General features: G+C 39.5%; 1 protein-coding gene and 1 long non-coding RNA gene across 31 annotated transcripts in view; one reads left to right on the forward strand and one right to left on the reverse strand.

The window, feature by feature from the left end:
• LOC149984051 (uncharacterized) overlaps positions 1-17,630 on the forward strand; it is a 615,207-nt gene that overhangs the window by 527,423 nt on the left and 70,154 nt on the right. The window lies entirely within an intron of this gene.
• adgrl2a (adhesion G protein-coupled receptor L2a) overlaps positions 1-17,630 on the reverse strand; it is a 203,995-nt gene that overhangs the window by 91,885 nt on the left and 94,480 nt on the right. For all 29 annotated transcript variants that reach the window (XR_016495320.1, XR_005051450.2, XM_090232273.1 and 26 more), the window contains one exon: positions 12,235-12,448. Coding sequence is in view for 27 of the 29 variants with exons in the window: in XM_090232273.1 (XP_090088399.1) it covers positions 12,235-12,448 (214 nt within the window). In the remaining 2 variants the exon portion in view is untranslated. The remainder of the gene's footprint in view (positions 1-12,234; positions 12,449-17,630) is intronic.

The following is a 17,630-nucleotide window of genomic DNA, read 5'->3' on the forward strand; positions in this document are numbered from 1 at the left end:
TGTACATGTCTAGAAAAATGTGTCGTGTAAGCGTCATCTAAAAAATATAAAATATTTATGACACTTTCAGTTTTTGATATTGCTACTATGCTAGTACAAGTTTATTATTATAAAAATAAAATCAACTTTATTTAAACAGGTAGGCCAGTTGAGAACAAGTTATCATTTACAACTGCGACCTGGCCAAGATAAAGCAAAGCAGTGCGACAAAAACAACACAGAGTTACAAAAACAAACATACAGTCAATAACACAATAGAAAAATCTATGTACAGTGTGTGCAAATGTAGAAGAGTAGGGAGGTAAGGCAATAAATAGTCTATAGAGGTGAAATAATAACAACTTAGCATTAACACTGGAGTGATAGATGTGCAGATGGTAATGTGCAAGTAGAGATACTGGGGTGCAAAAGAGCAAGAGGATAAATAACAATATGGGGGGGGATAAGGTAGTAGGGTGTGCTATTAAAAAATGGGCTGTGTACAGGTACAGTGACCGGTAAGCTGCTCTGACAGCTGATGCTTAAAGTTAGAGAGGGAGATATAAGACTCCAGCTTCAGTGATTTTTTAATTAATTCCAGTCATTGGCAGCAGAGAACTGGAAGGAAAGGCAGCAAAAGGAAGTGTTGGCTTTGGGGATGACCAGTGAAATATACCTGCTGAGCACATGCAGCGGGAGGGTGTTGCTATGGTGACTAGTGAGCTGAGATAAGGCGGAGCTTTACCTAGCAAAGACTTATAGATGAACTGGAGCCAGTGGGTTTGGCAACGAATATGTAGTGAGGGCCAGCCAACGAGAGCATACAGGTCGCAGTGGTGGGTAGTATATGGGGCTTTGGTGACAAAACGGATGGCACTGTGATAGACTACGTGTTGGAGGCTATTTTGTAAATGACATCGCCGAAGTCAAGGATCGGTAGGATAGTGAGTTTTACGAGGGTATGTTTGTCAGCATGAGTGAAAGAGGCTTTGTTGCGAAATAGGAAGTAGATAATAGATTTAATTTTGGATTGGAGATGCTTAATGTGAGTCTGGCAGGAGAGTTTACAGTTGAACCAGACACCTAGGTATTTGTAGTTGTCCACATATTCTAAGTCAGAACCGTCCAGAATAGTGATGCAAGTCGTGCAGGCGGGTGGGTTCTGGCAGCAATCGGTTGAACAGCATGCACTTAGATTTACTAGCATTAAAGCAGTTGGAGGCCACAGAAGGCGTGTTGTATGGCATTGAAGCTTGTTTGGAGGTTTGTTAGCCCAAGAAGGGCCAGAGGTATACAGAATGGTGTCGTCTGGGTAGAGGTGAATCAGAGAATCACCAGCAGCAAGAGTGACATCATTGACGTACAGTGGGGAGAAGAAGTATTTGATAACCTGCAAAATCGGCAGTGTTTCCTACTTACAAAGCATGTAGAGGTCTGTCATTTTTATCATAGGTACACTTCAACTGTGAGAGACGGAATCTAAAACAAAAATCCAGAAAATCACATTGTATGATTTTTAAGTAATTAATTTGCATTGTATTGCATGACATACTGTAAGTATTTGATACATCCGAAAAGCAGAACTTAATATTTGGTACAGAAACCTTTGTTTGCAATTACAGAGATCATACGTTTCCTGTAGTTCTTGACCAGGTTTGCACACTGCAGCAGGGATTTTGGCCCACTCCAGCCTAACTGGTGCTTTCATCGGGACAGAGATGTTAGCCAGGAGTAGCCACTCGGATAGCAGCTAGCTAGCTGCGATGATCTGGTTTAAAGGTTCAGAGCTTGCGGTAGGAATCTGGAGATGTGGTAGAGAAAAAGCAGTCCGATATGCTCTGGGTTGATATCGCGCTGTGGAGACTGGCAGGAATCGACTGGACTGAGGCTGGCTGATGTCCGAGTTAACGGTGAGACCATCCAAGTACTATAATTGTACCGTTTACACCTTCTGTATCCTGTGCATGTGACAAATAAACTACCACATGTGAATCATTAAAGAGATGGGTATAAGGCTTAAGAGGGTGTGAACGATGCTGAATGGGTGCAGACAAAGAACAGCTCTCCAGTAAGTGTACCAAAACATTCAAGGACCATTTTCTCAAAAGTGGGGTTACAAGTTTATCAACTTTCAAAGCAGAATTACTTTCCCATTGTTCCTCAACTACAGTGTATGATATACCATTTTCTAGCTCACATATACCATGTTCCCCATGTTCACCACTTGAGCTTATGCCACATCGCAAATGTTATTATCGGTTTATTATAAAAGGGCCTTTTTCTTCAACAGTAAATTTACCCAACATCGAATTGCATCTTGGTTGAAGGATTTGTTCACAGAAAATGATGGTGTTTGGGGTAATAAAAAAACAAAGCCCTGGGCCCTATTCCGGCCCTGATACTAGGAAACAATGTATTACTAGTACAATTTTAAATATTAACATAATAATACTATAAATTAGTATTTAAAATCTGACCTAAAACTCTATATCCTTGCAGGTCCAAAAATGTTGGGGAGGGGTCTCAGTTAAACATTTCTGTACAGACAATCACCCACTTGAGCTGCCTAATTGCTTGCAGCTGGCTATTCTAATTGAGCTACAGCAGTCCTAGGGCTATTTTCATAAAATCATGGCGCTCATATAAAACCCGATATACAAATAACTCCTAGTGCCAACAAGATCCATCAGTCATTGCGTCTATGTGATACTCTACAAGACAGCAGTTCATTATGTTGAGAACCGTTTTCGATTACAGGAGGGTTTACTTAGATGATGTGCTTTCTTATCTCAGATTAGTTGTGGAAAAACATAAAAGAAAGTAATGCCGGCTGTGGGTCCTAAACATATGATTGCGACATTATAAGAGAGAACATACATAATTGTATGCCAATTGTCCCACATATGGAGTTTTTCAGCTCATTTCAGCTCAAAAAAGGGCAAAGAACAGTACCCCATTTTGACTTGTGGAAATGTAGAAGATCAGATCTCCTGGCTATAACACTGACTTTGCATTCTAATACCCAGTGAAGATCATTATATGTTTTGAAGATAATTGATGTTGGCTGCTTAGGCATTGTTTCATTGGATTTTCTTTCCATATTTCCTAAAAATGTGATATAACACTAAAAGCTTCATTTTTTTGACTTGGATCATGAGTAAAATCATGCAGTATATGATTTGTTTTATTACAATTTTGAACCAAACGTGACCTTTGTCCTAAGGATGTGGGACATTGACCTTCAGTAAATTTATGAATAAATGATTTTACTTCCCTTCATCTTGTAGTTATAACACAGAAGTTTATTTCAAGAAACAACAATCCCCAAGTCTACCAGTTCTGACTACATTTTGTCCCTAAAGGCAATATCCACTTGATGTGACATAATTCTGGGATTAAACAAAGAGTCAGCATTTGGGCACTATTGCGCTGGGAAGGGTTCTCTTGCAATGAGGAAGTACAGAAGACATGGCTGGAGCACATGGCCTGGACAGATTGCAAACTTCATCAGAAATATTTAGCAAAATATTCCACTCTGCCATTGAAATTAAAGGGGTCAGTTTAATTAGTCATTTGGTGTAACGCCTTTTGAACATATGAAAATAATTCATATATTTTTTAACAATTTAAGTATAAAATGCAATGAAAACATGTTGTGGTGAAATCATATGGAAGGCTTACTGTTAAAAATAAGGCCCTAAATAGACCATAAAGCTTGAGATTTCTAACTGTGTGACAGCTTACTTTTTCCTTGCTGTGACATGAAAATGGTGTCACACCTGAGGAAATACAGTAGCTGTCACTCCAGGGGACATAACCAATTAATAAACTTCTATAATAAACTTTTTTAAATCTATTTTTCATCAAATAACACGTATTGGCATTAGATTTATTTGTATCCTTTTAAGTGGTTATGAGTACAATATGTATATACTGTATTACTTCTCCCACACATGGTTTCTCACTCTTGGAGGGTGACCATTCCTCTGGTGACCCTTGAGTCAGTCTCTGCCCTCTGGGGAGGGTCAAATTTGTTTTACCTCTCCCTAGTGATGATGCAGGTAGATACAGTGCCTTCAGAAAGTATTCACACCCATTGAATCTTTCCACATTTTATTGTGTTACAGCCTGATTTCATGTCACTGACCTACACAATTTCCCCATAATGTCAAAGTGGAATTACTATATGGTTTTTGAAATGTTTCGAAATTAATAAAAAATGAAAAGTTGAAATGTCTCCAGTTGATTAGTATTCAACCCCTTTGTTATGGCAAAACTACAATTATTTGTATTTGTATTACCTTTATTTAACTAGTCAAGTCAGTTAAGAACAAATTCTTATTTACAATGACGGCCTACCTTGCCAGACGCTGGGTCAATTGTGCGCCTGCCCTATGTGCCTCCCAATCACGGCCGAATGTGACTCAGCCTGGATTCGAAACCAGGGACTGTAGTGACGCCTCTTGCACTGAGATGCTGCGTCACTCGGGAGCCCAAATAAGTTTAAGAGTAAAAATGATGTAACAAGTCACATAATAAGTTTCATGGACTCACTCTGTGTGCAATAAGTGTTTAACACGACTACCTCATCTCTATACCCCACACATACAGATAATTGGAAGGTCCCTCAGTCGAGCAATGAATTTCAACCACAGATTCAACCACAAAAAAACAGGGAGGTTTTCCTATGCCTCATAAAGAAGGGCACCTACTGATAGATGGGTAAAAAAACAGACATTGAATATACTTTTGAGCATGGTGAAGTTATTATTTACACTTTGGAAGGTGTATCAATACACCAAGTCACAACAAAGATACAGGAATCCTTTCTAACTCAGTTGCTAGAGAGGAAGGAAATTGAGGATGGCTCAACAACATTGTAGTTACTCCACAATGCTAACATAGAGTGAAAAGAAGGAAGTCTCTGCAGAAAAAAAAAAAAAAAAAAGCTAAAACATGCATTCTGTTTGCAATAAGACACTAAATTAAAACTGCAAAACTTGGGGCAAAGAAATCAACTTTATATCCTGAATACAAAGCATTACATTATGGTAAAAGCAACATAACACATCACTGAGTACCACGTAATATTTTTAAGCATGGTGGTGGCTGCAACATGTTATGGGTATGTTTGTTGTCGGAAAGGACTGGGGAGTTATTTTTGGTGATAAACAGACACTTGGGAGACAAATTCACCTTTCAGCAGGACAATAACCTAAAACACAAGGCCAAATATACACTGGAGTTGCTTACCAAGATGACATTGAATGTTCCTGAGTGGCTTAGTTACAGTTTTGACTTGGCAAGACCATAAAATGGCTGTCTAGCAATTATCAACAACCAACTTGACGGAGCTTGAATAATTTTTTAAAAGAATAATGTACAAATATTCTATAATCCAAGTGTGCAAAAGCTCTTAGAGACTTACCCAAAAAGACTCACTGCTGTAATCACTGCCAAAGGTGATTCTAACATATACTGACTCAGGGGTGTGAATAGCTATGTAAATGAGAAATTTCTGCGCTTAATTTTCAATACATTTGCAGAAATGTCAAAAAACATGTTTTCACTTCGTCATTATGTGGTATTGTGTGTAGATGGGTGAGAGAAAAACATATTTAATCCATTTTGAATTCAGGCTGTAACAAAACAAAATGTGGAATAAGTCAAGGGGTTTGAATAGTTTCTGAAGGCACTGTATTGGGGTGGGCTGTGTTGCTCCCATTCCTGGTCCTCACTCCCTGCATTAGACCATCCATCCCCTTGGTCCCTCTCTGTCTGTCTAACCAGTTTCACTCCTCTTGACCGATTGTTACGTGATCCACCCTGGGAGGGCCCCCATCAGCCGTGCATTTTTTAGAGATTTCCCCACTGCTCTCCAACACGCTCGGCCTCATGCCGAGCGAGACCCAGCGTCCATCTCAGTGGTCCTCCCATAGCGTTTCCGATTCAGGGCATGGCACACCTAGGCAGCGTGCCTGGGGGGAGGGGGAGGATCCTTTTACGCACTGATGCCAGAGAACCATTACGTTTCTCAAACCCTGTCGTTGACTGTTATGTGCTATACTCCAAAAACCCTCCAATAGAACACCTCTCGAGCGGCTTCGGCTGTGGGTAGGTCGGGGCCTCCCACTCGGTGTCCACAAGTGTGCTTGGGTCTCATCAATCACTGGAGGACTGGTCCCTGCGCTTCGCTGTGTGCCCAGGTAAACCTCAATGTTGCAGGGTTGATCCTAGTTGATCCTGCCAGCATTTTCTATCAAATCAAATGTGCGCCGAATACAACAGGTATTGATATTTCCGTGAAATGCTTAATTACAAGCTCTTAACCAACAATGCAGTTTTAAGAAAATAATTACTAAATAAACTAAAGTAAAAAAAAAAAAAAAACATAAAAATACCAATAACGAGGATATAAACAGGGGGTACCGAATCAATGTGCAGGGGTACAGGTTAGTCAAGGTAATTGAGGTAACATGTACATGTACAGTAGTTAGGGTTAGAGTGACTACGCATAGATAATAAACAGCGAGTAGCAGAAGTGTAAACAAATGCAAATAGTTCAGGTAGCCATTTGATTAATTGTTCAGCAGTCTTTTGGACCTAGACTTGGTGCTCCGGTACCACTTGCCGTGCGGTAGCAGAGTGAACAGTCTATGACTTGGGTGATTGGAGTCTTTGGCAATTTTTTGGGCCTTCCTCTGACACCGCTTAGTATAGAGGCCCTGGATGGCAGGAAGCTTGGCCCCAGTGATGTACTGGGCCATACGCACTACCCTCTGTAGAACCCTACGGTCGGATGCCGGGCAGTTGCCATACAAGACGGTGATGCAACCGTTCAGGATGCTTTTGATGGTGCAGCTGTATAACTTTGAGGATCTGGAGACCCATGGCAAATCTTTTCAGAGGGGGAATAGGTGTTGCCTTCTTCACATACCAAACATTAAGCTATGCATGTCCAAAGATTACGCCGGTTTGTACAGTGAAAGTGTGAATGGCTCATTAAATCAGCTATGGTTCGATTAATCGCTCCAATGTTACTTGGATAACTGTGGCAATTCTAGATGTGAGATACTGTGCTGAACTTTGGGAATGCATACATTTAGCAGACCCAAAACCTATTTTTACATTGAAAGAGCAGGTCATTTCCATGTAAAGGACCCATCAAATCAAAGAAAAAATTATGGAATTTATACCAAATTTAACCATTATCCATCCTAAAAATGTGAAATAAACAAAGGCTTAGATTTCTTGTCAAACAGATGGAAAATATTTGACCAGAAAAAGTCTTAAAAAAGATTAGAAATACATCAAAACACAATAATGTTGAAGTAAAGACCCCTGCCAACTATTATCAACACATATTTAGTTTTGGATCCATTTTTCTGCCTTCTGTAAGTTTATAAAACATTGCCTTATGCCTTGAAATTCCATTACCAAAAACCCACATATTTTAAAGATATTTTCTAAGGATAATGAAAGTTCACAGAAGTAACAAGTAAAGGTAGACCTATCAATTAGTTGTAGTGTTTTTGTTTATGAATTATTAAGTGATTAAAACTCAAATTTCCCCCTAAAAATCGGTAACTGAATTTCTGCAATTGAATTGGCTACAATAAGAAATCACAGTAGTCACAAACCACAGCTGAGTACATAGGTTTGGACAGTACTGCACAGCACAGTAAAGAAAAGTAGAGTATAATTAATTTTTTTTTGTAAAATGTTCAGTGCAATTTGTTAAAAGTAGTCCTAGTGCATATAGTTGTATGGTTTGTTAAACTTTTAAATCAATGGTTTTGTTTAGCATACATTTTAAGTGAAGGGAGTCTCTGTTACTGTGGAATTGCCCCGCATTTCATTAATGCCTTGTGATCTTGGGTGCTAATTCAAGCTGTCCCTAATGATAGAATTATGAAAATGATTTGTTTTGCATTCATCCATTAATAAGTTATGCAGCAAACAATATGTTATTATAGTGTGAAGACTAGATAAAAGAAAAAATACTACTAAATCCTAACTTCAAATACATTTATTTTCCGTGGCTTTCACATGAAGCATGCATTGATGTCAATGGAAGATTTTCACAAAATATGATGTTATCCAGTGTTAGTAGTTGGCTCAGCGTGATACAGTTGTGCGAATGGTCAGAATATTATTATAATTTTTTTTCCATTAATTGTCTCTGACTGGCATGAGCTGGTTTTAAACATACAATAACCATTTCATCCAAAACATGCTACACTTTTATGGACAAGCTGTGCATTAAAAACAAAGCAAAATAGATCAAATATAACGTCAATGCAACCAAAAGCAGTCACTCGCTAATACAGTATACTCGCTGATGGAAGCCAGCTAGTTTTTTCAACACTATCACAATAGAGGGTCATATTCTCATAGACACCTTTGTAAAGTCTGTGGAACCATTGCCTTTATTCTAACGAGATGCACCCTTTTCACAATATTGTGCCGACCCCATGTGTACTCTGCTAGCTCGAACATTTTATTTTCATATGGCCCATTCCAGCAACGATGGTGGATGTTTAACCAGGACCATGCAGTCAGAGGAGTTTGGCTTGGTTTGGCAGGCGTGAAAAGGCTATTAGAGGCTTGGGTGAAAAGATGTTGGAGAACGTCTAAGGACAATGTTTGATCCAGTGGGCAATTTCTCTGTGACTATATGTCTGAGCCTGTGTACTACTCAGCAGGGTCAAACACATGGGGTATTAGAAACCTCTCAGGCCGGATCAACCGTGGGAGTCAGCTATGTGACTTCATCAAATACGACTTGACAATAACCCCCCTGAATACAACGGCAACTCTGTTTTATTTCATTATTTCTTATTTCCCCAGACAGATTTGCCAGAGTTGCTGACAAGCCTCAAATGATCCAATATCTTGGGTTGTGGCGCTCGTACGTCATGCCATCCCATGCACTTTGTCTCACTGCAACCCTGTGTGACAGGACCTTGTGTATTAAGATGCACATCTATACTACGGATTGTTTACTGAGGTGTGCAGCTGTTCATATCTATTCCAGCCACATTCAAGCAATGCTTTGTGTAGTCAGAGAAAGTGCTTACTATTAGAATATTAGTCCATTTTTTATTATGAAAATCAGTGTATTGCTAAAAAGACTATCCTGAGCCCTATACTACGGATATAGTTTGAGGAATTAGCGAGGAAACTTTGGTCAACTCAGAGTTCAAATTGGGATAACCGGTACCACGAATGTGGCTCACCTTTTAGCCAGGAAAATGTATATGGCAACGAATCCTTCAGAACTAACCTGCTCCAGGGTAGGCTAACTCAGGGCTAACTACATTCATCCTGAAAGAAGAATCTAAGCAGCAAGGTGAAGAACAATTAAATCAGATTCACTCCCTCTTGCAAAGATAGCGTCATCATCCACTTAAACTAGAGGAAGACAATTGATAGTAATGTTAACATACCTATCACATCACACATTAAACTTAGTTTTTCACAATTCCTGACATTTAATCCTCCTAAAAATTCCCTGTTTTAGGTCAGTTAGGATCACCACTTTATTTTTAAGAACGTGAAATGTCAGAATAATAGTAGAGAGAATTGTTTATTTAAACTTTTGTTACTTTCATCACATTCCCAGTGGGTCAGAAGTTTACATACACTCAATTAGTATTTGGTAGCATTGCCTTTAAATTGTTTAACTTGGGTCAAACATTTCGGGTAGCCTTCCACAAGCTTCCCACAATAAGTTTGGTGAATTTTGGCCCATTCCTCCTGACTGTAATGCTCGTCGTCGGTGGAAGAACGAGTGGACCAAAGCTCAGCGTGGAAAGTGTTCATGATATTTATTTTCAAGAAACACTCAAAAAATAACAAATCAAAAAATGAAAGCGAATAGTTCCGTCAGGCACAAACACTGGACAGAAAATAACACCCCACAAAACCCAAAAGGAAAATCACAACTTATATATGATCCCCAATCAGAGACAACGATAGACAGCTGCCTCAGATTGGGAACCACACTCGGTAAAACAACAAAGAAATAGAAAAAATAGATTTTCCCACCCGAGTCACACCCTGAACTAACCAAACATAGAGAATAAATAAGGATCTCTAAGGTCAGGGCGTGACACTGACTGAGCTGGTGTAACTGAGTCAGGTTTGTAGGCCTCCTTTTTCGCACATGCTTTTTCAGTTCTGCCTACAGATTTTCTATAGGATTGAGGTCAGGGCTTTGTGATGGCCACTCCAATACCTTCACTTTGCTGTCCTTAAGCCATTTTGCCACAACTTTAGAAGTATGCTTGGGGTTATTGTCCATTTGGAATACCAATTTGCGACCAAGCTTTAACTTGGTCGCAAATGTCTGATGTCTTGCGATATTGCTTCAATTATATCCCATAAGTTCCCTCATGATGTCATCTATTTTGAAAATTGCACCAGTCCCTCCTGCAGCAAAGCACCCCCACAACATGATGCTTCCACCCCCGTGCTTCACGTTTGGGATGATGTTCTTCGGGTTGCAAGCCTCCCCCTATTTCCTCCAAACATAATGATGGTCATTATAGCCAAACAGTTCTATTTTTGCTTCATCAGAGGACATTTCTCCAGCTGCCTTTCAGGTTATGTCGATATAGGACTCGTTTTAGTGTGGATATAAATACGTTTGAACCTGTTTCCACCAGCATCTTCACAAGGTCCTTTGCTGTTGTTCTGGGATTGATTTGCATTTTTTTCGAAGTACGTTCATCTCTAAGAGACAGAACGTGTCTCATTCCTGAGAGGTATGACGGCTGCCTGCTCCCATGGTGTTTCTACTTGCTTACTATTGTTTGTACAGATGAACGTGGTACCTTCAGGCATTTGGAAATTGCTCCCAAAAATGAACCAGACTTGTGTCTACAAATTATTTCTGAGGTCTTGGCTGATTTCTTTTGATATTCCCATAATGTTAAGCAAAGAAGCACTGGGTTTGAAGGTAGACCTTGAAATACATCCACAGGTACACCTCCAATTTATTCAAATAATTAGCCTACCGGAAGCTTCTAAAGCCATGACATCATTTTTGTGATACAGTGAATTATAAGTGAAATAATCTGTCTGTAAACAATTGTTGGAAAAAGGACGTGTCATGCACAAAGTAGATGTCCTAACCGACTTGCCAAAACTATAGTTTGTTAACAAGAAATTTGTGGAGTGGTTGAAAAACAAGTTTTAATGACTCCAACATAAATGTATGTAAACTTCCGACTTCAACTGTATGTATCCTATTCGACTGTATCTTAGTCTATGCCGCTCTGACATTGCTCGCCCATAAATGTATATATTCTTAATTCCATTCCTTTACTTAGACTTGTGTGTATTGTGCATATGTTGTGAAATTGTTAGATATTACGTATTAGATATTACTGCACTGTTGGAGCTAGAAACACAAGCATTTCGATACACCCGCAATAACATCTGCTAACCACGTTTATGTGACCAATAAAATTGGATTTGATTTACAATACTGTATCGATAGAAGAGGGAAAAGGGTGCTTGTGCCTTGATAGCCACACCAATGCACACCACAGTAATAAAATAAAGATGCCAGTTCTAAAAGTCTATTTCACACGATAGCCTGCTGAATTTGCAATATAACTTTTCTTTCATTTTGATTTTGGTACAAATTAAAATGTGGCACTGACTTGCCCATGGATTGATGTTTCAGCAGTGTCTCAATGAACACCCATACAGAAAACTAATGTATTATAATACACACTGAGTATACCAAACATTAGGAACACCTTCCTAATATTGAGTTATCTATGTCTCAATTGTCTCAAGGTTTAAAAAATATTCTTTAATCTGTCTCCTCCTCTTCATCTACACTGATTGAAGTGGATTTAACAAGTGACATCAATAGGGGATGATAACTTTCACCAGCATTCGCCTACAGTATGTCATGGAAAGAGCAGGTGTTCATAATGATTTGTACACTCAGTGTATGTCACTATATTAGGGTTTGGTATGGACAGTTCGGCGTTCGACTAGCCATGTGCGACATGCAACGCAGTTACAAGCCTGCTAGAGTTAGGGGCAGGTGGACGAGCAATATCCACTGTCATAGTATGGATGAAGCCTGAGCTGGAGTAGCAAGCTAACTGAAGCAGAGTAGATCTAGCTTGCTTCATAGTATACCCCTCTGTAGTGTGTAGTCCAAAGACTCCTGTCTGTACAAAAAACAGGTGTAAAAACAACAGTTCCCATCAGGAATTACAGTGGGTTTACCTTTGTGACATGATCTTGTAGGCGTCTGGAAGATAGCAGTTTATGTTCTCCATCTGGAAGGGGTCAGCGTCGCAGATCTTGTCGTCAGTTCGGCCGTAGTTGGCACTTTCAATCATGATGACATCACTTCCTGGACAGCGTAGGTCGATCGGATAACCCTCACAAGACAGCTCTCTCCTCACTAAGCCGAACGGCAGGGCAGCCCGGATAAACCCTGAGGGAATAGAAGAGTCTTCTATCATTACAAAAGAAAATCAAAGAGAGAAATGTAGCCACTCTGAAAAAGACTCACCAAGGCTGTAGACTGGAAAATGACTAAGAATTACAAAACGTGCTTGGCTAAGACAGGGATATGAGATGATAGAACTTTCATCTCACAAGTACATTTCTGAAGAACTGTTACATCATTAAGTGTTTGAAAAATAGTTAATTGTTTTGGATCCTGAAATCACTGTACTCTATATCAATGACGAATGTGAAACCACTCCTTTAAAAATGTTACTATTTTGATTAAAAGTTTGGGACTCTCCTTTTTAACTGAAATGCTGTGTATCAATTAGCTTTAACGACACCATTTGAAGCACTACATTTACGTTTCCTTTATTCTCTCCATGGAAATCTAGAGAGGTGGGGGCTTGTGTTCTAAAAAATGTGAACACGGCCAAATAGCTGTGCTTATGGCTGGGTAAAGTTAACTATTTTGCTCCGTTTTCTACTCTCTCAATTAATGATTTTGAAAGGACAGCTTTCCTTCCATTCCAGCTATGAACTGTCACATCTTCAGAATATTAAAGGAACTGTAGCTAATACATCATTCTCTAGAAATAGACTGAACTCTCTAAAACTTGCCCATGACAATGGTTTCACCGAGTTACAATTTAGTACAGACACAGACTTCTGGCATTTGCACTGCTGAGGAGAACTCTTACCACATATTGCCCTGTATATAATAATGTTGTTAACTGTAACTTTTCTGTCTTGGCTGAAGCACATGTCATTAAGTGTTTACCGACTTCTTCCTTTCTAATGAGTCTGTGTTCACAGTCTGGTGGCTTGAAAAAATGTCATTACTCCATTTCATACACTCATTTGTTGTGTAAGACTGGAAATGGCAACCGGGACAGATCCTGTCTGTGAAATCCTTGATAATTACCCAGGGCCTTTGCATTTTGTAAATTAAATAGTTTATACTCACCAAGCATGAGCGCAGTGTGCTCAAAGCAATTCACTTGAACTCTGCTAAATTGGCCCGCGAGGCTAAGTTTTTTTTCTCCCATCGAATGCTTCATCAATTAACAACCAATAAGATTACTTTGCACAATGTAACGCTGTCCTACTGTTGTTAGAGACAATCAACATTCCGGGTTTTGTCTATCTCTAGAAGTGCTACCCTGGTGTTTTGCTAAGGAAGATTAATGTCAGTTTAGATTGTCTGATGCTTCCGCTTTTGTGCCAATAAGATGGTTTTGTTAATGTGCTCAATGCTTTACAGTGTAGATTTTAGAGGAAATAATGGTTGCATCACTATAGAGTCAGATTGCTGTCTTTAATAGTTGTATTCGTCTTTTATTTATGTTTGGAAGAACCAGAACATGGGGGAAAGAGGCTACTTTGCTATTGGTCTTTTTTTGACATCCAACTTTCTCATCCGACCATTAAACATGAAAAGGGAAAAGCATTCAAGTCTGATAGGCTTTCACCTTACTTCAAAGTCTGCAGTTTTTTTTCTCCTCACTTTCAGTAGAAAAAAATTATGCTTTAGGTGATAAACAATTCAGAGGTGTTGTTGGCTCGCGAGAAATCCTCAAGTTGAAAAAAAACTAAAAAACGCGGCATGTCAGAAACATCATTTGACAACCAATCTAACGTTTATGTCAATGCATTCCAGCATAGCTCTATCATAAGTCAGTCACACGCAATGTAATAACTAAGAGAACCTATGTAATACATCGGTACATCTATTATCCTTATTATTGGACATAGAATACTTTAAAACACCAGCAAATCAGATACAAGTGATTTTAATTTTGGAAATCTGTTCCAAAGTATTCCCACACATAATAGAGAGATATACAGTGTGTGTGATTGTATACAAATGTATGCAAGGTTCGAAATGATTATGTTTTAGTCAAACGTTACATATGTTTGGGCTTTTTGTAGTCTACAAATTATTTCTAATTATGTTCTGGCCCTCTTCCCATCCGCTCAAGAAAAAATTGTCGCTCGGCTGAATCTAGTTGATGATCCCTGTAATACATCAATCAATGACAATTTACAATTTGTATACTCACACACCCCTTTGAGACTAGTCAATGTGTAATGTCTTTATTTTATGTCATACAGTTTTCACTGGAACAGCCAGCTTTGCTTTTAGCTCCAGTAAAGTACAGGTAAAACATTTTGAAAGCTACTTTTCAATGTTTTCCCCTGAAAAATGGCTTTGTCCACAATTGTACTGTGAGTGAGCGACAAAACTGGTTTCAAGATTGTGGCACATTTTCAAGGTGAAGACTAAAATGACTATGGGGTTATACCCAGGACTTGTACAGTATTGGTACGTAACACATACCTAGTGTGACAAAATTGAACATTATTATTATTTCTATGTTGTCTTTGGTGGCCACTGGCCAGTTGGCTATTGCCAAGCTTCAAATGTCATGAATATTTTGATCATATTGCCCACCAGATTCATGCACAGACCTTGAGAGGCAGGTGCATGCTCAAAGAAGAAGAAAAAAAGACCCCCACAACAACAATTTTTTTGCCCCAAATTCTCTACTGATAATACTTCAGAATTCTGTACTGCTCCCTTTAGTCAAATTTCATTTTTTGTTTTAATAGACCTTTCTTTTTCAGCAAAAACCTACTGCCCACAGAGGGCAAGGTTATCAGCAGATTATGTAAATCAGCTATGTAGTTAGCTAGCTAATGGTTAGCTATGCTATTGTAACAATTTAACTACTCTTTACTTGTTTGGAGTTTGTTCTGCTGCTAACATCTGCAGTAGGCCTTTTACAACTGAAAGACGATGCCCAGAGCTTACCCAAGATGTTGCACAACGATTGAAGTCAATAAATCAATGATTAAGTCAAAGTATGATATATTTGGGCTTGAAGTGGAAAAGTGGGGACATTGGACTTGTTCCATGGCAAAGGTGTTTCCCTTATGATATGACACACTAATACTTTTCAGACTATGTTTGAATGTTACCACCCACCAGCATGGCAAAGTTCTTCTTCTTCGTGACGGAGCCAAAACAGCCTTTTGACATTCATTTGCTATTGCTCTTGCTATAGCTATCTGTCTGTCTATCATTTATTGTTTGTGCTTTGTCCATGTATCTGTTTGTCTCGGTTTGTAGCTTTATACATTCTGTCTGCCTTTCTGTCCATTTGTGCAATCCCCCCTATGATGCTTGTAGGATTGCCAGTTACAACACCAAAGACCTGGGATTGCATGAGTTGCCCTGCAGACGTCAAGTTTACCAGCAGCCAACGTCAAGTTTACCAGCAGTGGATACGTTTCCTCGGATTGGATGAGCAGGATGAAACTGTACAGGCATCATTTTGAAATGCGCTTTTCAACCGGGAGTCTTTCTCAAACTATTTACCGGTGGAGATGGACTTTCAGAGGAGACTTCGGCTCAAAGATGATGCCATTACGACCATCTATCCGGACGGCGAGACTGTAAGTAAAAAGAGCCTCTGAGCTACTTAGCTGCTCAAATGTCAATTCTAAACCTGCCATAGGAAATGTGCTTCTTGAAATGCTAATGAAATTAGCTAGCTAACATTTGCTGTGATAGCTGGGATAGCTAACGTTAGCAGTGCTAAATGTGTAACGTTATGGTATCAAAACTTCGGAGTGAAGTGAGAGGTCATATTTACATATATTTACAGGTTTCTATCACAAGAGAGAACAGCTGCCATACAGACCTGCCACAGGCTTTCGATTTCTCAGCACGGAATCTGTGTGTCTTGCGATACAACACCACTAGCATGCATGCCTGAAGCTTTAGTGCCTAATCACATTCCAGTGAAAAGGCCAAGAGTGGGCTGTTCCACTGATGACTACAGTTATCAGTTATCACTGACATCATCTGCGGCATGGAACTGTAAGATACTTTCTAGTGACCTTGTAATGGTCATGTATGACTAAATGTGTTGTTGCACAGATACATTTGATAGGTGAAATGTATTGCTGTGCCAAAGTACTAGATCTAGACTAATGTAGACAGTGAAAAAATTGTACCTCACACCTGCAACCTTTTATCACTGCTACAGAGTCCCAGACACGCCTGTTCTTATGGTGAGGAAGTACATTGTGTATGAAGACTGCCTGCTGCAGCAGCTTTTCCAATCCTGTCCAGTTTGCACCAAAGAATGTGAAATCACAAAGCAGTTCCAAGTTACCCTGATCTGCATTGCCCAGATTTGCCCTCACTGTGACAACACCAAGATGTGGACGAGTACAACACCCCTTCAGGCAACCTCCACCTGACTGCAGGTATAGCTTTCACCGGCTCTTCTTTTGCTCAGACAACAAGGTAAAGCAAAATATGTTCTAATGTAACCTGAAACCTTGGATGTAAGTATATAATGCTGATCTACGTTTTTATGTGCTTCATTTATATTTCAGTTCCTGAATGTGCTAAAAGTGCAGACCATTTGCAAATAAACCGACTACAGCCATCAGTGAAAGGTACTGCATCCAACCACATACTGGCAGTGGAAGTCGGAGTAGAAAGTCCTCCTCCAGCAGTCTGACGCGGAAGCTGTGGATCTGAAAGCAGACTCACCTGGCCACTGTGCAACATTTGTTTTATGAAATATATTTGCACTCTGTCTGTCTACTTTTGAATTACATGTGGACAAAGGCACACACATGCCTGCATGTCCTATGCATATTTGCCAATAAACACACACATACAAAATGTCCACACTTCTCTTGAGTTGGACTGACATTGATCTCAACCTCTAAAATCTAACAGGGTCCTACACCAACTTGAACATTAATCAGTGGAGGCTCCTCCTCTAAGGAAGGGGAGGATCATCCTCCTCAGTGAATTTCTTAAAATAAAAAATGGTAAAATATTGAAAAACTAGACTTAATATAATAATGTCACCAAATAATTGATTAAAACAGACTGTTTTGCAATTAAAGTCTACAGTAGCCTTAACAGCACTCTGTAGGGTAGCACCATGGTGTAGCCGGAGGACAGCTAGCTTCCGTCCTCCTCTTGGTACATTGCCTTCAATACAAAACCTAGGAGGCTCTTGGTTCTCACCCCATTACATAGAAATACACAGTAATTATGACAACTTCCGGAGGAAGTCCTCCAACCTATCAGAGCTCTTACAGCATGAACTGTCATTGCTTCCATCCAGTGGAAGGAT

Source organism: Oncorhynchus mykiss, chromosome 4 (genome assembly GCF_057628025.1).
Source record: "Oncorhynchus mykiss isolate SJ-2025 chromosome 4, ASM5762802v1, whole genome shotgun sequence".
NCBI classification, from domain to species: Eukaryota; Metazoa; Chordata; class Actinopteri; order Salmoniformes; family Salmonidae; genus Oncorhynchus; species Oncorhynchus mykiss.